This window comes from Oncorhynchus mykiss, chromosome 28 (assembly GCF_013265735.2).
Source record: "Oncorhynchus mykiss isolate Arlee chromosome 28, USDA_OmykA_1.1, whole genome shotgun sequence".
Lineage (NCBI taxonomy): Eukaryota > Metazoa > Chordata > Actinopteri > Salmoniformes > Salmonidae > Oncorhynchus > Oncorhynchus mykiss.
The window spans coordinates 10,362,562-10,385,848 of NC_048592.1; the positions used below are offsets into that span (position 1 = coordinate 10,362,562).

Genomic DNA, 23,287 nt, shown 5'->3' on the forward strand with positions numbered 1-23,287 from the left:
CCCAATCACAGCCGGCTGTGACACAGTCTGGAATCAAACCAGGGTGTCGGTAGTGACGCCTCAAGCACTGAGATGCAGAGCCTTAGACCGCTGCGCCACTCATGAACCCTATTATAAACAAATGTTTTGTGTGTGTGCGTGGTGAGAAATTCTTTGGAAAGAAATTGCGTCCCCCAAATTGGAATACCACTGCTGTTGGGAGAGGTCTCGCGATTTGAACACAAGCTTGACCCTGATCAACACGACCTATCAGCTGCAAGGTTATAACAAAAAAAGCAGGTGACAGACATTGTAATCAACCACTGACAGGAACGGCTTGGGTTTTATAACGAGCAGCCAATCAGATTTGATAGGTGTCTACTAAAGCGGATTTAGTCAGATAGCGAGAGGCTTAAATCCGCCCAATAAGTAGACCAAGTGGTCCCCCCCCACGCCCCCTTTTTTTCTCTGGAGGACTATGAGAAGAGTGTCGAATTTGGTCAACTAAACATGGAATTGAATTCGCTACGTGAGGCTTATTTGATCGATTACTCGTTTCGTAATGTTTATGTTTTACACATTCTGATATAGGTGGGTCCACGTGGCATTCCAGTAACTTTGAGAAAAAAGATTTTATTTCAGAGTTGTGTCCGTCGTTCTCACGCGAATCTGCCCTCTCATTGGCTAGAATGTTCCCACCTGATCGCGCCTCCATTCTACCTTTGCGGACATGTAATTCCATTGTTAGAGCGGTCAGTCGACTATCTCGTCAATATATATAATATTTGATTTAATACATGTCTTGACTCCCTCCCCTTTATGTGCTGCGCCATTTCGTGCAGGGTGTAACCAGTTTCTTATAGCTACAAGAAGAGTACCTCAGCACTATATTGACATTTTGCTGAAATAAGTCATTTTAACCTTTAAGCTCCTGGTGAGTATTTTGATTCAAGACTGTTTTGAATTTTTTTTCTCTGACTGCAATATCTTTGGAATTTTAATTTTTTAACGCCATTTATTTTTCTATTTGAGCGAGCGGTTAGCTAGCTAACTATTAGTTAGCTCATCATGGTTCCATCACAGAGTTTCTAAACATACTGATGTACTTACTGACTTTGGTTCCATTAGCGTTTTAGCAAGCTAGCTAGGCCCGGCAAAATGCTGGCTAGAAGAATCCTTAACATTTTTGCTAGCTTTTTTGCCATCTCTTTTGTTGTCTTGCAAATTGAGTTCATGATTGTGTAAGCCGAGCTAGTTACATTTTTATGACTATCTGCGAATAACGCGCTCTGTCTGGACAATAACACGCTGCACTGCAGCCGTTTTGCAGCTAACGTTAGTTGGTTAACTTTAGCTTGCAGCATAGCCAACTAATTAACCTTGTGGAATCTGTTTTTAACGCTAACATTTTTTTACTAGCAATCTTCCCTGTTGAACCTTGATTTTGGCCGGTGGTGGTTTTTACATTTTTGTGATTGATTAGCTGGTTTTGGAGTCCTTGGATATCCACAGAAAGACTGATACAGGAACGCTATTTTTGCGGGAATTATTTTTTTCTGCAAGAAATGATGGTTGGCCACCTTTCTCTGGACACGTTTTTCACATAGTTACGTCATTTATTTACTTCGATAATATTAACAATGTGGCAGAAAACAAAGACATTTGTACTTTTTGTTACCACTAATTAAACGTTACTTTATGAATAATGCAGTTATGTACTCTGTCCTTACTCAGTCTAACTTTGCTAGACCCTAAACCAAGGTAAAGCTAGCTAGATCACAGCTTTTATATTAATGTTGTATTACAGTGTGCAGATTGTGAGTTTACTTAGACCTTCCTGGCTAGGGGTGTGTTTTTCAAACTGTTCCAGATGGAATAGTAATTATTTTAATATACCTGATTTGATCAAGTTGCGTCGTAGACTAAAAAATAGTGCTTACAGGTATCGGTAGGTGCAGCTCAAACGAAATTGACAGTCCACTCTCCATTTTGATAATAGCTAGTACAGTAGTTACATTTACTTTGGAAGTGGTGCTTTCCCTCAGGCCCCTCCCTGCCAGAGACCTCGGCATTGATTGATCAGGTTGTTGGTGTGTTTAATTACTGTGACAAGTGAGAAAAAGGTCCACTTTAAATCTTTGTCATACTAATTGTTATTTATTTGAAACGGTATTTGTCGTTAAGCTAGAAGTGTCATTCGAACTTTAAAATGTGCATAGAGGTCAGGACCATTATGCTTTGTAGACAACTTTTTTCATATCTTTTATACTTTTATTAATTACTTGTGTGCTTTGGGCAGGATTGAAATGAACCCAACTTTCATTTACCTTGTGAAATACTTTGGTACAAAACTCTGTTTTGGATGAGACTTTACTCTATGACCAATTATCCTATTTACACGTAGTCAATTTGTAGTGTTTCTGACTCTTATCTATTCCTCATATGCTGTTATCTAAATGAGATGTTTTAGGAGCAATTGCTCTATGCTTTTTGTCCAATTTTTAAAGGGATTAATTTCTTCAACATTCTAACATGATGACTAAACCGTCTCAGTGTGTGCATGTTGATTTGTCTCCCCCTAGACACATTCATGGACATTTAGTTAGCTTGCTGTTGCGTTCTAATTTGTCCTGGGAGATAAACATTGGGTTGTTTTACCTGCACATTAGGGAGGCACCGATATATTTTCTTTTTTTACCGATATCCAATATTTTCCTTGCCAAAAAAAACCAATACCGATTTATTTAAACCAGGATTTCAAACAGTAAAGTTTCAGGTTTGGCCGTGGCCTCTTCCTCGGTGTCACTGTGTCCGTTTCCATCTTGTCCAGCTGTGTAACATTTCATGTAAACCCTGTTTCTTGCATTGAAGTAGCGGTCCTTGTACCTAGCATCAAACATGGTGGCGACACCGTAAAGCGGCTGAGAGAATGCCACGGAATCGCTTGTTCACAGCCTCTGGTAGAGTACTTTTGCAATTTGTAAAAACTGGCAGTTTTGAGCAGGAATTTCAATACCATGACAGAGGATATCACATCTGCTGCATACGCAGTTGTTCGAATGGAGCTAGCGTGTTCATAGCAGCAGCGGTATGAGAATCAGCACATTCTTGAGCATGCAATACAGCTTTCCTCAGTACGAAATCCTCGTCGACCTACTGTGCTGTCAGGCTCAGCATGCTCACGGGGATGACATCGCTGGTCCAGATGTCGGTCATGAAGCTAATAGCGGTGACACCCATAGCAAGTAGCTCATGGATGTGCTTTCCAAAAATACTGTGAAACTCTGGTTGAGCAACATCTGGAAAATAGCGCCTACTTGGTAGTGTGTACCGGGCTCGAGGTGCTTGACCAGTCAGCGAAAGCCAACATCACCCACGACAGAGAACGGTTCAAGGACAATGAATTCTATTATATTGGCACTAATGGATTTCGCCTTTGAGTTGTCTCGCTGAAATGTTCTTACTCTTTCAAATGATTGCTCGACTTGAACTTGTTTAGTTGTTGGAAGTGTGCGCTTAGTATTTTTATGCTTTTGTTCTGTGTAGGGCTGTATTTTTCGTGGCGTCATTACATCTACTTACAGTGCCTTGCGAAAGTATTCAGCCCTCTTGAACTTTGCGACCTTTTGCCACATTTCAGGCTTCAAACATAAAGATATAAAACTGTATTTTTTTGTGAAGAATCAACAACAAGTGGGACACAATCATGAAGTGGAACGACATTTATTGGATATTTCAAACTTTTTAAACAAATCAAAAACTGAAAAATTGGGCGTGCAAAATTATTCAGCCCCCTTAAGTTAATACGTTGTAGCGCCACCTTTTGCTGCGATTACAGCTGTAAGTCGCTTGGGGTATGTCTATCAGTTTTGCACATCGAGAGACTGAAATTTTTTCCCATTCCTCCTTGCAAAACAGCTCGAGCTCAGTGAGGTTGGATGGAGAGCATTTGTGAACAGCAGTTTTCAGTTCTTTCCACAGATTCTCAATTGGATTCAGGTTTGGACTTTGACTTGGCCATTCTAACACCTGGATATGTTTATTTTTGAACCATTCCATTGTAGATTTTGCTTTATGTTTTGGATCATTGTCTTGTTGGAAGACAAATCTCCGTCCCAGTCTCAGGTCTTTTGCAGACTCCATCAGGTTTTCTTCCAGAATGGTCCTGTATTTGGCTCCATCCATCTTCCCATCAATTTTAACCATATTCCCTGTCCCTGCTGAAGAAAAGCAGGCCCAAACCATGATGCTGCCACCACCATGTTTGACAGTGGGGATGGTGTGTTCAGGGTGATGAGCTGTGTTGCTTTTACGCCAAACATAACGTTTTGCATTGTTGCCAAAAAGTTCAATTTTGGTTTCATCTGACCAGAGCACCTTCTTCCACATGTTTGGTGTGTCTCCCAGGTGGCTTGTGGCAAACTTTAAACACTTTTTATGGATATCTTTAAGAAATGGCTTTCTTCTTGCCACTCTTCCATAAAGGCCAGATTTGTGCAATATACGACTGATTGTTGTCCTATGGACAGAGTCTCCCACCTCAGCTGTAGATCTCTGCAGTTCATCCAGAGTGATCATGGGCCTCTTGGCTGCATCTCTGATCAGTCTTCTCCTTGTATGAGCTGAAAGTTTAGAGGGACGGCCAGGTCTTGGTAGATTTGCAGTGGTCTGATACTCCTTCCATTTCAATATTATCGCTTGCACAGTGCTCCTTGGGATGTTTAAAGCTTGGGAAATCTTTTTGTATCCAAATCCGGCTTTAAACTTCTTCACAACAGTATCTCGGACCTGCCTGGTGTGTTCCTTGTTCTTCATGATGCTCTCTGCGCTTTTAACGGACCTCTGAGACTATCACAGTGCAGGTGCATTTATACGGAGACTTGATTACACACAGGTGGATTGTATTTATCATCATTAGTCATTTAGGTCAACATTGGATCATTCAGAGATCCTCACTGAACTTCTGGAGAGAGTTTGCTGCACTGAAAGTAAAGGGGCTGAATAATTTTGCACGCCCAATTTTTCATTTTTTGATTTGTTAAAAAAGTTTGAAATATCCAATAAATGTCGTTCCACTTCATGATTGTGTCCCACATGTTTTTGATTCTTCACAAAAAAATACAGTTTTATATCTTTATGTTTGAAGCCTGAAATGTGGCAAAAGGTCGCAAAGTTCAAGGGGGCCGAATACTTTCGCAAGGCACTGTACATTACATAGGTATGAACGTCAGCTTTGACATCGGTTTTGCACATCGGCGTTAAACTAGACAGGGCCGATGTTGGCAATTTAGAATTTGACTAATTTTCAGTCACACTGTGTTCTCTACTCAAACAATTAATCCACAGATAAAATGGGAAACCTCTAGTTTAGTTTTTAGATTCCTTGATTAATCTCTCCTCGTTCATTCTGTAGATTTTATATGGCTGTTGGCAACAAACTTTAAAGTATATTACCGCCAGCCACCGAGTGGCGCGTGGACCTCGTTAATCTTTCTATCACTCACGTGGGTAGCCTATATGCTCAAAAACCAATGAGTAGATGGAAGAGGTGGAACTTGCAGCGCACTAGCTCCTGGCTACACAGACGCCTGCGAGCATTTTGGATTAAATTATTGAATAACGTGAATTTATTTTGCAAGCTATAACACAACGCAGGTGGTCTGGTAAGCATGTAACGCTCCCCATTGTTAGTCACATGATTTCCAACATTCCATTCAGGGTTGGAAATGAACATCTGCTGATTGCTGGTAGATTGTCACTGGCAGGTAAGAATGTATATTTCACCAGCCACGTTGGCAGGTGGTCATAGAGCATTTTGGAACAGTTTTAATCCAAAACCCACATGTAGAAGTTGGTTGAAATTGACAAAGGCTTATAAAGTGTGACTTTCTCCTCGTTTCATGGCCAGTTACATAGTTTAGTTTGCGTACTTGGTTGTTTTTCAATGTTAGTTTGAGTTTGCTGCAACTGTCTTCATCTAGGAAGATGTCAGTCAGAGATTTACCATGAAAATGTTTCTCAACTAATGTTTGTGCTTGATTGAGCATGCATCACTCCTAAAAACGTGTATTCATTGTTCTCCTAGATTTAATTAAGTGTCTACATTTCAACTTAGGAGCACCTCATGTACTCCTTGTAAAAAATGTCAGCTTAGAGCCCCGAACTATAATAATGGTAAGCTGTATCACTCAGCTTTTTGGCAGGGCAGGCTTGATGTTAGTACATTGGTTAGAAGACGCAGGTCAAAAAAAAAAACTGAAATTACCCCTTTTATTTTAATTAGGCAAGTCAGTTATGAACAAATTCTTATTTTCAATGATGGCCTAGGAACAGTGGGTTAACTGCCTGTTCAGGGGCAGAACGACAGATTTGTACCTTGTCAGCTTGGGGGTTTGAACTTGCAACCTTCCGGTTACTAGTCCAACGCTCTAAACACTAGGCTACCCTGCCGCCCCATTACTTATTACTAGTAGTACATTTCTTGTTTTTGAAACATTAGAAAGCGTGCTCATTTCTTGTGTTCAATTATTGAGAAAATAATATTTTGTCTAATTAAAAAAAGAAACATCTACCTGCCACAGTGGCTGGTGGACCTAAGTTAATTTCCCACCCTGATTCGATTCACTGTGAACAATGCGACTTTTGACACATCTATTTTGACAACTTTCCCAACAAGTTCAACAAAGTTAGTGTGTGGTATCTTCCTCCACTCTGCCATTCAAATCTGGAATCCGAACAACATTTACAGATCTAGAGGTGAGGTACACACGTTTTCAGTGTTCGAAAGGTCATGAATAATCCTGGGAAAGTCATGGAATTTTCCATGCCTGGAAAAGTTTTGGAAATGCTAAAATCCTAACAGTTCAGGAGAAGTTATCGATATTAATTTATGTTAATGCAATTTAGGCATAGTTTTTAAAATATTGTATCAATTAAATAAAAATCTACATATCAGCCAGGATCAGAATGACACTTTATCGCATCTGTTTATGCACATCACCTGCATGCGTGCGAGACGAGTAGGCCGTTGCTCAAGGAGACAGACAATCGGAAATAACAGCACCAGGTAGACCTATATAGCCTATACAATAGGATAGAGAACAGACTAACTAGGTAGCCAATTCAAACATATATTGTACCCTGTAGTTAACTGTTTAGCTATTATTAGCATGAATTTATGTTTTTGTCATGTCCCCAAAACTTTCCACTGACACTCCTGAATAAGGCCATACAATGTTGATTAATTTGAACCAGTGTTTCCCAACCCTGGTCTTCGAATACCCCAACAGTACACATGTTTGTTGTAGCCCAGGACATACACAACTCATTGATTAGATGACAAGTTGAATCAGGTGTGCTTGTCCAGGGTTACAATGAAATGTGTACTGTTGGGGGCACTCCAGGACCAGGGTTGGGGAAACAGTGATTTAAAAAATATTTTTGACAAAACAAATGATTCACTTCGCCATTGTATTAGTTGGGATTTGGTTCAATCGTGATGAATCGTAATGTGAAACAAAATAATAATTTGTAAATTGCGACCAGTAATTTTAGGAAAAAAGATCACATGTAGCCTTTTGGATTATGTGGCTTCAAAACTTGTTATAGATACTTCCAGTTGATTTGGGCATCCAATGTTTTGGACATTGCAACTCAATAGATGCTTCTCAGTCTGCAAAGTAAACACTTCAAAAGTAGCTAAAATTGACTAAACTAGAATATACATTTCCTGTACATTTGTGGGCTTGCTTCAGCTGAATAAAAAGATTTGAGGCCTACCGCAGCCATTTGATCTTTGATATGAAATTAGTGAAGTACCAAGATGGAATTTGTCCGATTCCAATATTTTCCTTGTCAAAAAAAAGTTCCAGATATTTTAACATTTTAGCGGCATTCTAGTACAGTTAAATAGTTCGACCACTGCGTCCATGTGTGTTAAGGCACTAAAGCTCGGTGCCAGATGCATCCACTACAGACCCTGGTTCAAATCCAGGCTGTATCACATCCGTCTGTGATTGGAAGTCCCATAGGGCGGTGCACAATTGGCCCAACGTTGGCCAGGGTAGGCTGTCATTATAAATAAGAATTTGTTCTTCACTGACTTGCCTAGGTTACACACACCACACTGACCCAATAGTTATTTTGTTGGCATTTACGTATGTCCACATTTTACCAGTAAAACATAATCAAAACCCATTTATTTTGCTTGCTGTGCTGTTTCGTTGTTCAGTCATTTCATTCTCAACCAGGATTTTATCATACAGTACATGTCAAGCAGTGAAGTTTCCATCTTGTCCAGCTGTGTATGTAGCATTTCACGTAAACCCTGTTGCTTGTCTGCATCGACGTAGCGGTCCTTGTACAGCGCATCGAGCATGGTGGCGCTTGTTTACAGCCTGTGTGGACAGTTTTGTTGAGCAGGCGTTTCAATGCTTTAACAAAGGGTAGTTGATGATCTTATTTCTCAAGTCAGTTGTTCGAATGGAGCTAGCGTGTTCATATTCTCAATTGCCATTGAATTGGCAGCAGAGGTATGTCAACCAGCACATTCATGAGCATGCAATATGACTTTCCTCAGTACGAAATTACGACGACCCACTGTGCTGTCACTCAGCATGCTCAGGGGGCTGATATAGCTGGTCCAAATGTCAGTCGTGAAGCTAATAGTAGTGGCGTGATTACTGTGTAACTCCGGCAGGGCAACATCTGAAAAATGGCGCCCTTGGTAACGTTAGTGTGTACCGGTGGTCGACCAGTCGGCGAAAGCCAACATCACCCACGACAGAGAATGGTTGATTGTCAAGGGCAATGAATTCCATTATCTTGGCATTAATGGATTTCGCCTTTGAGTTGTCTCGCTGAAATGTTCTTACTCTTTCAAATGACTGCTTGACTTGTTGACTGCTCGATCCACACAGCAGACATTGTGGGCTAGGTTAGGAATGCTGTGTTGCACTTGTAGGGCTACATTTTAAGTGGTGTCATTACGTTTTTATATGTATATGCACATCGGTTTTGCACATCGGCGTTAAACTAGACATCGGGCCGATACCGACGTTGCTTTTTAACGTTACCAAGTGCGCTATTTTTCAGATGTTGCCCTACCGGAGTTACACAGTAATAGCGACGCTGCTATTAGCTTCACGACTGACATTTGGACCAGCTATATCAGCCCCCTGAGCATGCCGAGTCTGACAGCACAGTGGGTCATCAAGGATTTCGTACTGAGGAATGCCATATTGCATGCTAAAGAATGTGCGAACAACTGACTCGAGAAAGATCAACTGCGCTTGCAGCAGATGTGATACCCTCTCATGGCATTGAAATGCCTGCTCAACAAAACTGTCCACACAGGCTGTAAACAAGCGATTCGGTGGCATTCTTTCTTTACTGTGTCGCCGCCATTCTCAATGCTCTGTACAAGGACCCCTACGTCGATGCAGACAAGCAACAGGGTTTACGTGAAATGTTACATACACCGCTGGACAAGTTGAAAACGGACACAGTGAGAGTGCGCACCGAGTAAGAGGCCACGGACCGACAGCTGAAGCTTCACTGCTTGACATGTACTGTATGATGAAATCCTGGTTGAGAATGAAACGACTGAACAAATGAACGACACAGCAAGTAAGTGAAATGGGTTTAGATTTTTTTTGCTAGTAATGGGTACATATGTAAATGCCAACAAAATAACTTTCTGGTGTGTGTAACCTTTATTTAACTAGGCAAGTCGGTGAAGAACAAATTCTTATGACGGCTTACCCTGGCTAAACGCTGTGCAAATTGTGCGCCACCCAATCCCAATTATGGGACTCCCAACCACGGCCGGATGTGATACAGACTGGATTCAAACCGGGGACTGTAGTGATGCCTGCTATGTGTGTGTACTATTTAACTGTTCTAGAATGCTTAAAATGCTGCTAAAATTGTATCACTCAATTTCTTTTTTGGCAAGGAAGATATCGGCCAAAAAATGTAATATCGGTGCATCACGAGTCTATGCTACATCAAAACTATGAAATAACATATATGGAATCATGTAGTAACCAATAAAGTCTCTATCAAATCAAAATATATTTTGTATTTGATATTATTCAAAGTAGCCACCTTTTGCCTTGACAGCTTTGCACACTCCTGGCATTCTCTCAACCAACTTCACCAGGAATGCTTGTGTATGCTTCTCCTTCACTCTGCGGTCCAACTCATGCTTCTCCTTCACTCTGCGGTCCAACTCATCCCAAACCATCTCAATTGGGTTGAGGTCGGGTGATTGTGGAGGCCATGTCCTCTGATACAGCAGCTCTCCTTGGTCAAATAGACTTTACACACAGCCTGTTGGCCTATACCACCCCTGCCTTGTCACAACACAACTGATTGGCTCAAATGCATTAAGAAGGAAAGAAATTCCACAAATTAACTTTTAACAAGGGACACCTGTTAATTGAAATGTATTCCAAGTGACTACCTCATGAAGCTGGCTGAGAGTGCCAAGTGTGTGCAAAGCTGTCAAGGCAAAGGGTGGCTACTTTGAAGAATCTCGAATATAATATATATATTTTAAAACCATTTTTGGTTACTACTATGTCATTTCATAGTTTTGATGTCTTCACTATTTTAAAATGTACAAAATAGTAAAAATAAAGAAACCCTTGAATGAGTAGGTGTCAAATTTTGACTGGCACTGTACTTACATGGACGTTTGGTTAACTCATGGAGAAGTCATGGGAACAGTCATTAAATTCCATTTGTCAAAATGTGTATGAGCCTTGTTTTATTAACCGCATGAAATCTTTGCAACAACTGCCGTTTTATTTTTTACCACTTTCCCAACAAGTTAGATGACAACTTGGGTATGAAATCTTAGTCTGCTTTTCAAATATGAACCTCTTCCACTACCACAAACAATTTAAGTGCTAAAGCAAAGCCCCAACCTGTTTCACTTCATGTGAAATTATCATCCTAATTTAGGGCCAGGAATTGCTGGGTACCTCACGATATTATCACGATACTTGGGTGCCGATACAATATGTGTTGCTATTTGATACTGTGATTTTTATTGCGATTCAATGTTCCAAACATTTTGCTCACCGTATGTCTGCTGCAGAGAGATGAGAATGAGTTTTAATATTCCTATATGTAACTATCAATTTTCCCCTCCCCCATCTACTACTAATAATAATCATGCCTAGTACAGGGCAATTTCACAATAAGAGTGATGCTGAGACTAAGATTTCACTTTAAAATGTAGGCCAAACAAAAACCAATGATATCAAAAAGTTAACAAACCATAACTCTATGCACAATGACTACTTTTAACAATTTCCACAATTGTATAAAAACACATTTACTTCAATGCAAAGTTTGATAACACAATTATGGTTTGTGCCGTGATTCTTTTACCAAACTTTGCATCTGCTCTCAAGTAAATGTGTTTGTAAAATGTTGAAGTTGTCCTTGGCGTTGTTTGTCTGACTTTGCAATCAGTGGTTTTAGTTCTGTTCACTTTAAAATGTATGCCAATCTGAGTCTCCACATCACTGTTACCCTTGAATTACCCTACACAGTCTTATTTTCACTTGTATCCTATCAAATTGTATTTGTCACATGTGCTGAACAGGTAGACCTTACTGTGAAATGCTTACAAGCTCTTAACCAGCAATGCAGTTAAAAAAATATTTACTAAACCTAAGGTACATTTTTTTTTAAATGTAAAAACAAATAAAAAAAGAACAAGGCTATATACAGGGGGTACTAGAACTGAGTCAGTGTGTGTGTGTGTGTGTGTGGGGGGGGGGTACAGGTTAGGTGAGAGAATTTGTACGTGTAGGTAGGGGTAAAGTGCGTAGATAATAACAAACCAGTGAGATACAGCAGTGTAAAAACAAGGGGAGGGGGGGATATACCTGCTCTTACAAATGTTATAATTGTCCACTTGGGTTGCTTGAAACAAGGGAGTCGGGACCTTCAGCTCTACAGTACTAACGCCAAGTCCCTGAAGTGCACACCACCCCACGCAGTGCTGCTGAAGGCCCATAAGCAGCTTGAGTGTTCTGGTGGCCCCTGCATAGAACATTCCCTGTTGGGGAAATCCTCAAAAGTAGGCATAGGCCCGCTTGTCCTCTCTTACGTTCAGACTATTTAGCTTCTCAGTGTGTTCATGCAACATAACGTCCCAATGTTATTTCCCTGTGTGCATCACACATGACTGCCCATCTAGTACATTTTATGACTCAGCTATTACCACATTACCTCCTATTGCTTATTCCCTTAATTGCAATTAGAGCTAAGCATGTCTAGGCCCACTGTCTGTCGCAGGAATTTAGTCTTGCAATGGATGCCTGACCTGTAATAAAATTTTAAAAATCTATCAACATATTGCTGCTGTTGCATAATCTGTCATTAAAAGTGCTTGAAGTATATTGCATCTCCTAAACAAGTTGATAGGCTAGGCAGTTACACATCAATAGCCGAAAGTGTCCCCTGAATGTGCTCCTCTATAGGATTGCCCTGAACCCTGTTTTTCTCTGCATTTGGCTCATAATTGAATTATGTACAAAACCCAACCAGGTAAGACTGTAATAACCCTGTACATACAATGTCACTGAGGTGTGTTCTCTGTCGCCCGCCTCAGTATAAGTCGTGGGGCGAAGTTCTGCGTTCTGAGAGGGTGCTGATGAAGTTGTAGTTTTTGCTGAGAGCACCCAAGACACCTGCCCGCACACATTGGCCCTGTGCTCAGTGTCAGAACTGACTGACAGACAGACGATCGCCCTGCACACAGACGCTATGGAGTGAGTGATTGGTTATTTAACCCCCAACGGTTGTTAACGTCTCCTTTTTTGACACTCAGGTTGTATGCAGTGCCAGTGAGATCTCACTCCCTAACGTCCGATTGTGCCCAAACTCCTTTGCTCAGCTTTCCTTAAATTACCACATGTGCCACTAGTATTATAAGCACCTAATTTGTACACACTCGAGCCCTTTCCCGACCATATGCTTACAGTGCTAAATAGTAGCCCATAGTGTGACATTCTCAATGTTCAAGCATTTATCCATTTACTACTTTGAGACACTTGTTGACTATGGCCCTAGATGTGCAATTCAGGCAATATGATACAAACCCTGCAACAACCTGCTACAGGTGGATTGGAATACACACATTGCCCCCTTCCACACTGCTGTTGTCTGAAGTCATGGACACCTGTGTGCATCTGTTTCTTCCTGGAAATGTGAATTGTATTAAGCTATTGAATGAGTTTTGGTTTGTGTATGAAATGGGGTGTGCAGCTTCTGTATGTCTGCATAAATATGACGTTATGGTATTTTTCACATATGGTAATAGAAGTTGTCTGATTACTTATTGTGCTTATCCTGGATCTTTTTTTACAGCAGGACCTCCTGGATTTGTGTCATATGCACAACACTAGACATACGTACCATAAATGTACTACCAATATTAAAGGGATACTCCGGGATTTTGGCAATGAGGCCCTTTATGTACTTCCCCAGAATCAGATTAACTTGTGGGATACCATTGTTATGTCTCTGTGTGCAGTATGAAGGAAGTTCGAGGTAGTTTTCCGAACCAATGCTAACTAGTGTTAGCATAATGACTGGAAGTCCGTCGGTATCTACTATACATACTATCAGAATGCGCAATGACAAAGTCTATGGGTAACGTTAGTTAGCATTGGCTCGCAAAACTACCTTGAACTTCCTTCATGCTGGACACTGAGACAGCAATGGGATCCACAAATGAACCTGACTATGGGGAAGAAGATAGAGGGTCTCTGCCAAAATCCAAAGTATCCCTTTAAGGCTAATGGTTGTTACATTACCAACACATGGGACATCAATGACGGATTTTAATATACGCCACAAACACATTTGTGCAAGCTACATGGCTGGAGCATGAGATGCTTAAACTATTTTACATATTTTGGTGATACTGTTGATATAATATTACACTGAACAAGGTCAACCCGTGTTCATTCTGAACATTCCTTGACACTCGTGTTGTTTGTATATAAAGATGGTTGAGTAGTTTTATCTTGTATTGACAGTTAATAATTGGTTTCACCCGTCTCCCCTACTCCACCAGTCTGTCCCCCACCACCAGCAGCCTGATGGCCAGCAACGTGACCAACAAGACAGACCCGCGCTCGCTGAACTCGCGGGTCTTTATCGGGAACCTCAACACGCTCCTGGTCACCAAGGCAGATGTGGAGGCAATCTTCAGCAAGTACGGCAAGATTGTGGGCTGTTCTGTGCACAAGGGCTTTGCCTTCGTCCAGTTCGCCAACGAGAGATGTGCCCGGGCCGCTGTAGGGGCCGAGGATGGACGCATGATCGTGGGACAGGTGCTGGGTAAGGACTAAAGCCAGCCTGGGGCTGGTGAGCAATGCCTCAAACTCACGGTTCTATGGGTATTGTGCCAAACTGACCTGACCATACCCGACCTGCTTGTGGAGAATAATAGTTTTTTTTTTTTAAAGGTGCCTCTGTAATAGACTGAATATGAATAAAGATTGTATTTCCAACTAAGAATATCTCTCTCTTCCTCAGACATTAACTTGGCTGGAGAACCCAAACCCCACAGGTCAAAGACCTCAAAGCGCTCGGCGGGAGAAATGTACAGGTCTGATTCAATGTAAAGAATCCCATTTTTAAATATTGAATATTTTGAACCTCCTCTGGGTCTCCAAATGTTACTCTGATAATTCCTCTTCTCCACTGCATACGTGTATCTTATTTTGACAGCTCTTTTTCTTCTCCCCACAGTAGTCCCACGTTTGATCTGGACTATGACTTCCAGAGAGATTACTATGACCGGTGAGTCCAGTGCTTTGTCTGTTCCCACATCCTATGTTTTAGCTCTATTTTACCTATACTGAACAACAATATAAATGCAACAATTTTACAAATTTTACTCACAGAGTTACTGTTGGGGCTGTTTTCGGTGCGTATTACCGCCCCACACACGAGTCATGAAGGCAGTCAAATTCCATGTGACCGTTTAGTCACGGTAATTAGGCTTCTCCAAGCTCAGATGCTGGTCATTAGTAGCCTACCAAACTTGCTAACTTCCGGGTACTCAGCTCTCTGTCCCTCTAATCACTCTGACATCAATACAAATGTATTCAAAAATCTAATCAAACACTTTATGAGAGCCCATGAGCTCATATTGCGCAACATTTCGATAGGCTATGCAATTGTCTGAAAACGGAGTGATGGCCTCTACTAAAAATAGGAGGATCAGCTTTCTATAGGCTAGGCCTATTATATTTATTTCTCAACTTTCCTAATATTAAGCACGTTGCTTATATTTACAACAGAAGTATAGCCTGGCTGGCATGAAAATCAACCACGGGGAAAAGCGTCCTCCATTCGCTATTTAAGTGCATAGATTACATGTATTTTTTTCCCGCTGCCCCTGTTTCGATACAGATACATGATAATGGTCCATTCTAAATCAAAACAAGTTTCACACATATTATTTAGTATATGTAAAGACCAGATTCAATCAAGAATAGTCTGATAGATGACAATATAAGCCTATCACTTGTGAATGATGCCCAGCATAAAAAACAATGCCCTTTTTTGAGACCTTTTTCGATTCATAGTCCCAAACCTCATGTAACCTTTCACATAGCCATATGTTTCAATAAGGTTTGTATCACAACTAAAGTGGCAAAATAACTTTTAAAATTAAGCACATTAATCCGCTTTACAAGGGGTGTAGAGCCTAACTGGCATACATATGCAGCGTGTGAATTTCAAGCTTGGGGAAGATCATTTTCACCATAAAAATACACTTTTGATAATGGGTTTTTCCGCTAATGGAATATGCGCGCATATAGCCTTCTACCCTGTGTGCATTGCTGCACTTATAATGTGAAAAAATAGCCTAATAGTTTATCAGCATTTTAAGCTAAACGTTCTGATCTGTTGCATCAGCCATATTGTGTAAAAAATGTTTTGATGGTCATGGTTGTATTAATTTGGGATCTATCGCATCCCACAACTGTCCCAGACTATTTTTGGAATATTTATTTCTCACACCGAATAGAATAGGTCAACCTATGTACTATGCAGGATAGTAGATTGACATAGGCTAGTGCTTTTGCTGTTCGTTAGACCTACTCATCTTGTTGGCTGACAAAGTAAATGTGGACAGTTCTTCCAATATCTTCAATATGCACGTCGGAACGGGATAAGGACGCGTGCAGTTGATGACTTTTCCTAGAGTGACCAACATTAGAAAAAGTGAAACATTGCCTTTGTTCATATTTCCATGAAGGCTGTACACCACCAGGGTATAAAGATTGTCTTCGGGTCAATTTTGACCCGGCAGTTATACAATTATTTCTACACCACAAAGACACACACACACACACAGAAATTGAGATTGTGTGCTACTGATTGAACTCAGCTAGTAGCTCCTGAAGAGGAAGATCACCATGGTTGGCACAGTTAGAAAGAACAAGCCTGAGCTCCCTCCTGCACTCCTCGCAACAAGGGGGAGAGAGGCCTTCTCATCAGTTTGCCTTCACCCCCACCACCACTCTAGTTTCTTACCTCCCAAAGAGGAACAAGAATGTGGTCCTCCTGAGCACACTGCACAAAACGGCTGAGATCAGTGATCGTGAGGACAGGAAGCCAGCCATTATCCTGGACTACAACCACAACAAATAGGCGTGGACAACCTGGATAACGTGATTGGAACTTATGAGGATGGCTGGCTCCTGGTCATCTTCCATAACATCATTGATGTGTCCTCATACAATGCCTTCGTGATATGGAACAAGATCAACCCTAACTGGATGCGGAACAAGAGGAGGGTGTTCCTGGAGCAGCTGGGAAAGGCACTTGTAACCCCACACATTCAAAGAAGGGTGCCCCGCACAGCCCCGCACAGCAGCCTCTGCAGCACTTGTGAAAGCTGTTCAGCTGCAGCTGGGGCAGGCAAGAGGAGGAGATGCAAATTCTGCTCCCCCAAAGAAGGACTGTAAAATAAATACTATGTGCTGCACATGTGAGAAATACATCTGCAAAGACCATGCACACACTTGCATATTGTCCTACATGTGCTGATTAGAGTTTATTGATTTTTGTTTTGTATCTTATTTTAATCATATTTATTGTTCATACACCATGTGGGTGGGGGCAATGTTTTTTTTTTTTTTATGGAAGAAGACTAGTATTTTGTAGTTGAGCTCCTCATTGTACAGTATATAAGAATATATCACTATGTTGCAAAAAAAGTTAGACTGTTTCCCTTCAATAAAATGCATTCTAAACTACTTTCTGCAAATTTCTACTACTTTCTTAGGCTATACAAGTGCTATCTCTTGCTAAAATATTATTGTTTACACCTATGCAGTAATAATAATAATTGACAGGTGTGTTGTAATAAAAATGAGTGGTGTCCACTGGTTAAATGCAGTCTTTCTGCATTGTGCAGAGGGAAAACCCCAGATATTCACAAAGTTTGATGAATGACGGGTTGTTTCTTGATGCAAAATAGATTTGGGGTTTAAAATTCAATGAAGCTGCTTTTATTTTAGGGGTTGAGTGAAATATACAGAATGTTAAGACTACACAAGGGTTAAAAATCTTAACATATAGCCCAATGTTTGTAGAACAACTAAAGTGACATTAATAACTCTAAATTAAGCATAAAGGAATAGCTATTTCTTAACTTCTCAACATAGAAGAGACGCATGTGTGCACTCCCTCATTCTTTGGAGAAAATATCCTTTCTATTTCATTCAGCTTTGTTCAATTGTATTCTTCATGCTACAAAATAATTCCATGGAATTCTAAGCAAATTTTGTCTGCTAAATTAACTAGTGTAGCCCACAGCCATTTGGCATAGCCAGATCAGGACCTAACATACTCTGAGTTGTCATTATGTTCTTCTGAAATAGACTACACTTTCTTCATATCTTTCTTCTTTAGACCGGTCTAAAATAAATAATGGATTTATTGTGAAGGTGTAGGTTATAAATGTAGATGTTCCAAAGGTCCGCATCATTAGCTTGTCGGCTATGTGTGGAGGCCAGGAGATGCTAAATGTGTTTATGCTAATTAACGGTCAGTTACCGTGAGACTGACCAGTTATTTGCTTGACAATCACCAGCTGACGAAATGTGACCACCGCAGTCCTAGTTACAGTTCATATATTGAAATAAATAAATTAGGCCCTAATCTATGGATTTCACTTGACTGGGAATACAGATATACATCTGTTGGTCAGAGATTCCTTAAAATGGGCCTCACAATCCCGTCACAGTATTTCTGGACATTCAAATTGTTATCAATAAAATGCAATTGTTTTCATTGTCAGTAGCTTATGCCTGCCCATACCATATCTCCACCACCACCATGGGACACTGTTCACAACATTGACATCAGCAAACCGCTCGCCCACACGACGCCATGCACATTGTCTGCGGTTGTAAGGCTGGTTGGACACGACGTCTAAAACGACTTTGGACATGGCTTATGGTAGAGAAAATAACATTACATTCTAGCAACAGCTCTGGTGGACATTCCTGCAGTCAGCATGCCAATTGCATGCTCCCTCAACTTGAGACATCTGTGGCATTGTGTCGTGTGACAACTGCACATTTTAGTGGATTTTTATTGTTCCCAGCACAAGGTGCACCTGTGTAACAATGCTGTGTAATCAGCTTTTTGATATGCCACAGCTGTCAGGTGGATGGATTATATCGTCAAAGGAGAAATTCTCACCAAACAGGGATCTAAACAAATTTGTGCACAAGATGAGAGAATTAAGCATTTTATGCATATGGAAAATTTCTGAGATATATTTCAGCTCATGAAATATGGGTCCAACACGTTGCATTTTTATATTTTTGTTCAGTGTAGATAACTCAATATCCAAGAGGAATTAGTGTAAAGGCAGTAGTCTGTTCATTCATTACTTGCTCTTCTATTCTCAGAGTGTACTCGTACCCATCCCGTGTGCCCCCTCCTCCTCCACCCTTGTCCCGAGCAGTGATCCCGTCCAAGCGCCCGCGGGTCAGCATGACTGGAGGGGGCAGCCGCCGCAGCAAGGCCAGTTTCTCCTCTTCCTCCAAGAGCAGCCAGAGGGCATCCTCAAGAACAAGTCAGTACCCAGCCCCCTCTGCTATAGCCACTCAACTAGCACAGTAAACTTGCACATTGCCCAGTGGACTTTTTGTAGCACCTTCATGCAGTACCTGCTGTCAATGCTCACCAGGGACTAAAATGAACACCTGCCAAATGCGGGTAGATTTTGGCATTGGTGGGTAAGATGTCTATTTCACCTGGCGGGTGGTCAAGAGCTCCACAGTGCGAGCATTTCACTTTCATTTGCGAATAGAAAGTCAAGTATGATCCCATTTATAGTAAAATAAATGCTGCAGTAACTGTTATAAAGTATTTCTGACATTTTTGCTTCATAGCTGGTAAATTAATCGCACAAAGTCAAAGCTCTACGAATCCTATAATAGCCTATTCCACCTCGCGCTGCATCACTGCCTGGCTGGAGGCTGTGTGCATTTGAAGAGCTGAGTGACAGATTCATTTTTTAGAAGCTCTGCGCATAGGCATAAGTTGGTCTAATTTATTTGAAACCAGTCTACTGAGGTGAGACCTTGTCCTTGTTTCTTGGCTATTTACATTGTTTTGTTCACAAGATAGGTTGTTATTCTATGTTTGGGCTTCAACTGCTAGGGAAGAGAAGACCACGCTTCTACTAGTCAGACTCAATCTCACATGCACAAACATGACAAGTCGTGTTACCACGGTAACCTCCCGTCCTTAAAAGGGGCATCTGAAATGTTTTGTCTCATCTGTGATATTTTGGTTAAGACTCAGGTCACACAATGAAATGAAATTAAACAATAACCCATTACTTCTTACTAGTAATACATTTATTGTTTTAGGAACAATACATGGGTTTTTTTTGTATTTTAGAGAAAAAAGAAGTTGTGGCTGGTGGACCGAAAAATATATTTTTTATGCTCACGGTGCAGGGCTTGAGGTTAATCGCATGTTTCTAATGAAGGTTACTCTCGCAGCACCGCATACAGAGCTTCATAAGGTATTGGGGTCAATCTCTTAAACCTTTATCCGTCTCTTTTTTTTCTCTATCTCTTTCTCTCAGTGAAAACAGATGACCTGCAGACCATCAAGAAGGAGCTGACAATGATTAAACACAAAGTAGACTACCTGCTGGAGAGTCTAGACCGCATGGAGAAAGACCACAGCAAGAAGTCAGGTAGGGTGTAGGAGTGTCACCTTAACCATGTGATCAATGCTTTTATAAAAAGAAAGTCGCACACTATGCTCCCAAACATTTAATGGGTATAGCATACAATGCCTCCTTCAGGGTTACATGGTAGATGTTTGAACCAGGTTACGTGGACAGTCAACTTTTATAACATAAAAAAATAAATAAATGAATGAGCTGGTGTGTACTCTGTATGTATACCGGCAATCTTAGCATTCCTATGACTTGTATGTACAGATAAGTGATTTCATTTTTCAACTTTTGACGACGACTTTTTCTCTGGCTTGTTTGACCCGGATCGCGCTCTTTCTGCGAGCAGATGAGAAGGGTGCAAAGCCTGAGCCTGGACAGGTGTCCTCACAGCAGCACTGCAGCATCAAGGAGGAGAGCATCAAGAGGGAGAGGGAGGATCTCAACGACTCTGAGGAGGAGGGGGATCTGCTGGAAGAGGAGGAGGTGAGATGGAAGAAACGAGGGAGGGGAAGAGGAGAAAACATTGATGAATGGCAGTATGTTGAAGTGTGTTTAACACTGATCAAAAATGTAAACACAACATGCAACAGCTTTTAAAGATTTTACTGTGCTATAGTACATATAAGGAAATCAGTATATTGCAATAAATTAATTTGGCCCTAATCTATGGATTTCACATGACTGTTGGTCACAGATACATTAATAAAAGGTAGGGGCGTGGATCAGGAAACCAGTCAGTATCTGGTGTGACCAATATTAGCCTCATGCACCGCGACATCTCATTTGCATAGTTGATCAGACTGTTGATTTTGGCCGGTGGAATGTTGTCCCACTCCTCTTCAATGGCTGTGCGAAGTCGCTGGATATTGGCGGGAACTGGAACACAGTCATACACATCGATCGCAAACATGCTCAATGGGTGACATGTCTGAGTATGCAGGCCATGGAAGAACTGAGACATTTTCAGCTTCCGGGGGGAATTGTGTACAGGTCCTTGCGACATGTGGCTGTGCATTATCATGCTGAAACATGAGGTGATGGGGACGGATGAATGGCACGACAATGGCCCTCAGGATCTCGTCACTGTATCTCTGTGCATTCAAATTGCCATTGATAAAATGCAGTTGTGTTCATTGTCAGTATCTTATGCCTCCCCAAATCATAACACCACCAGCACCATGGGGCACTCTGTTCACAACGTTGACATCAGCAAACTGCTTGCCCACATGACGCCATCTGCCCCGGTACAGTTGAAACTGGGATTAATCTGTGAATAGTACACTTGTCCAGTGGCCATCGAAGGTGAGCATTTGCCCACTGAAGTCGTTTACGACCCCCGATCTGCAGTCAGGTCAAAACCCTGGTGAGGACAACGAGCACGCAGATGAGCTTCCCTTAGATGGTTTCTGACAGTTTGTGCAGAAATATTTTGGTTGTGCAAACCCAGTGTCATCAGCTGTCCGGGTGGTTGGTCTCAGACTATCCCACAGGTGAAGAAGCCAGATGTGGAGGTCCTGGGCTGGCTTGGTTACAGATGGTCTGTGGTTGTGAGGCCGGTTGGACGTACTGCCAAATTCTCTGAAACGACATTGAAAGGCAGCTTATGGCAGAGAAATTAACATTCAGTTCTCTGACAACAGCTCTGATGGATATTCCTGCAGTCAGCATGCCAATTGCATGCTCCCTCAACTTGAGACATCTGTGGCATTGCGTTGTGACAAAACGGCACGTTTTAGTGTTGTTTTATTGTCCCCAGGACAAGGTGCACCTTTGTAATAATCATGCTGTTTTAATCATCTTACCTGTCAGGTGGATGGATTATCTTGGCAAAGGAGAAATGCTCACTAACAGGGACGTAAACCAATTTGCACACAATCTGAGAGAAAACGCGTATGGAAAAATTCTGGTATATTTGATTTCAGCTCATGAAACATGGGACCAACACTATACATGTTGCATTTTATATTTGTTCAGTGTAATTTGAGTATTATTTATACTCACAGCACCTAATATGCTCTCGCAGGTGAAGAGTCAACAAAGAAAGGAGGAGGATGATGATGAGGAGGAGGAGGAAGGAGAGCATGTGGATGGAGACGACGATGGTGACAGTGTCAACGGAGATGAGGACTCTTAGACCACACGCAGACTGATGCACACTTGTACAGACAACGCATCCACATGGCTTCGAGTGGCTCCTCCGACTCCTATTTTAATACCCACACTACTCCGAAACGTGAGAAAACGTCAATGCACACACTCCGAGAACACCTGCCCCCACTACCACCCTTCCATTGTCCCACAGGTCTTTTTATTTTTCTTGATGCAATTTAGTTCATCCCTGTTTCATCCCACTCCTATCATTGTGTTATTAATTTAGCATTGTCTTGCAGCCAGGTACATTGAAACGAGATGTAGATAGTGAGCGTTATGAAGTGATTTGTTGTGCTGCTGTTGCTCTTTTGACCAGCAGAGAGCAGAAATGGCTGTTCTCTGACCTGAGCCACAAGTCAAACCACCACATTGGCTTTACTAGCATTGGTAATCAAGCAATGACAACAACTTTAAAGATTGAGTGAACATTTGAAGAAAAAAAATGGTCCACTTGAGTTTGTATGTTCCTGATTTTCATGTCATTACTCTTTTATACTACTCGGTCTAAGTTGTACTATAATAATAAATTGCAATTAAATACTCAAATTAATTAGTGCTTCTTTATTTCATTGAAACAGGTTTTCAGATGCACACCTAATTTATCAGGTGTTATTGTGTTTGGGTGAAGATAGCACAACAATAAATAACTGGCGTGTTCTGTGGATCACCAGAGGGCACCGTGTTTGGATATCAGATCACTTCAAACAGTCTCTTCTCATATCCTTTATCATGGTTCCACTTCAAGAACCTCCCAACCAGGCATGCAAACAGATGATGCGTTGGTGTTCATATAGGTAGTAGGTACACTAGGGCTGTCCCCATTGCGGAAGCCTAGACTAAAAGCCAATTTATGCTTGATCCGAAAATGTGGTTGGAGTCTCCATATGAAGTGGCGATTTT

At 41.3% G+C, this 23,287-nt stretch overlaps 1 protein-coding gene across 6 annotated transcripts; it reads left to right on the top strand.

The window, feature by feature from the left end:
- Window positions 1-372: 372 nt before the first annotated feature.
- Window positions 373-22,933, top strand: LOC110508495 (heterogeneous nuclear ribonucleoprotein C). Of its 6 annotated transcripts, none has more exons than XM_021589045.2 (9): window positions 373-508; window positions 12,611-12,770; window positions 14,081-14,346; window positions 14,545-14,629; window positions 14,761-14,811; window positions 18,948-19,114; window positions 20,138-20,251; window positions 20,583-20,719; window positions 22,260-22,933. In XM_021589045.2, exons 2-9 carry the CDS (start codon window positions 12,766-12,768, stop codon window positions 22,368-22,370), a joined length of 936 nt encoding a protein of 311 aa, XP_021444720.2. In that variant the 5' UTR covers window positions 373-508; window positions 12,611-12,765; the 3' UTR covers window positions 22,371-22,933. The 6 variants fall into 6 exon arrangements, with proteins under 6 accessions (XP_021444720.2, XP_021444719.2, XP_021444723.2 ...); XM_021589044.2 differs by having other exon boundaries at window positions 463-570; XM_021589042.2 differs by lacking the exon at window positions 373-508 and adding an exon at window positions 615-913.
- Window positions 22,934-23,287: the final 354 nt, after the last annotated feature.

Coding starts and splice junctions, on each gene's coding strand:
- LOC110508495 (XM_021589045.2), top strand. Junction 14,630..14,760: donor ATGTACAGGTCTGATTCAAT/GTAAAGAATCCC, acceptor TTCTCCCCACAG/TAGTCCCACGTTTGATCTGG. Junction 19,115..20,137: donor GAGGGCATCCTCAAGAACAA/GTCAGTACCCAG, acceptor TCTTTCTCTCAG/TGAAAACAGATGACCTGCAG.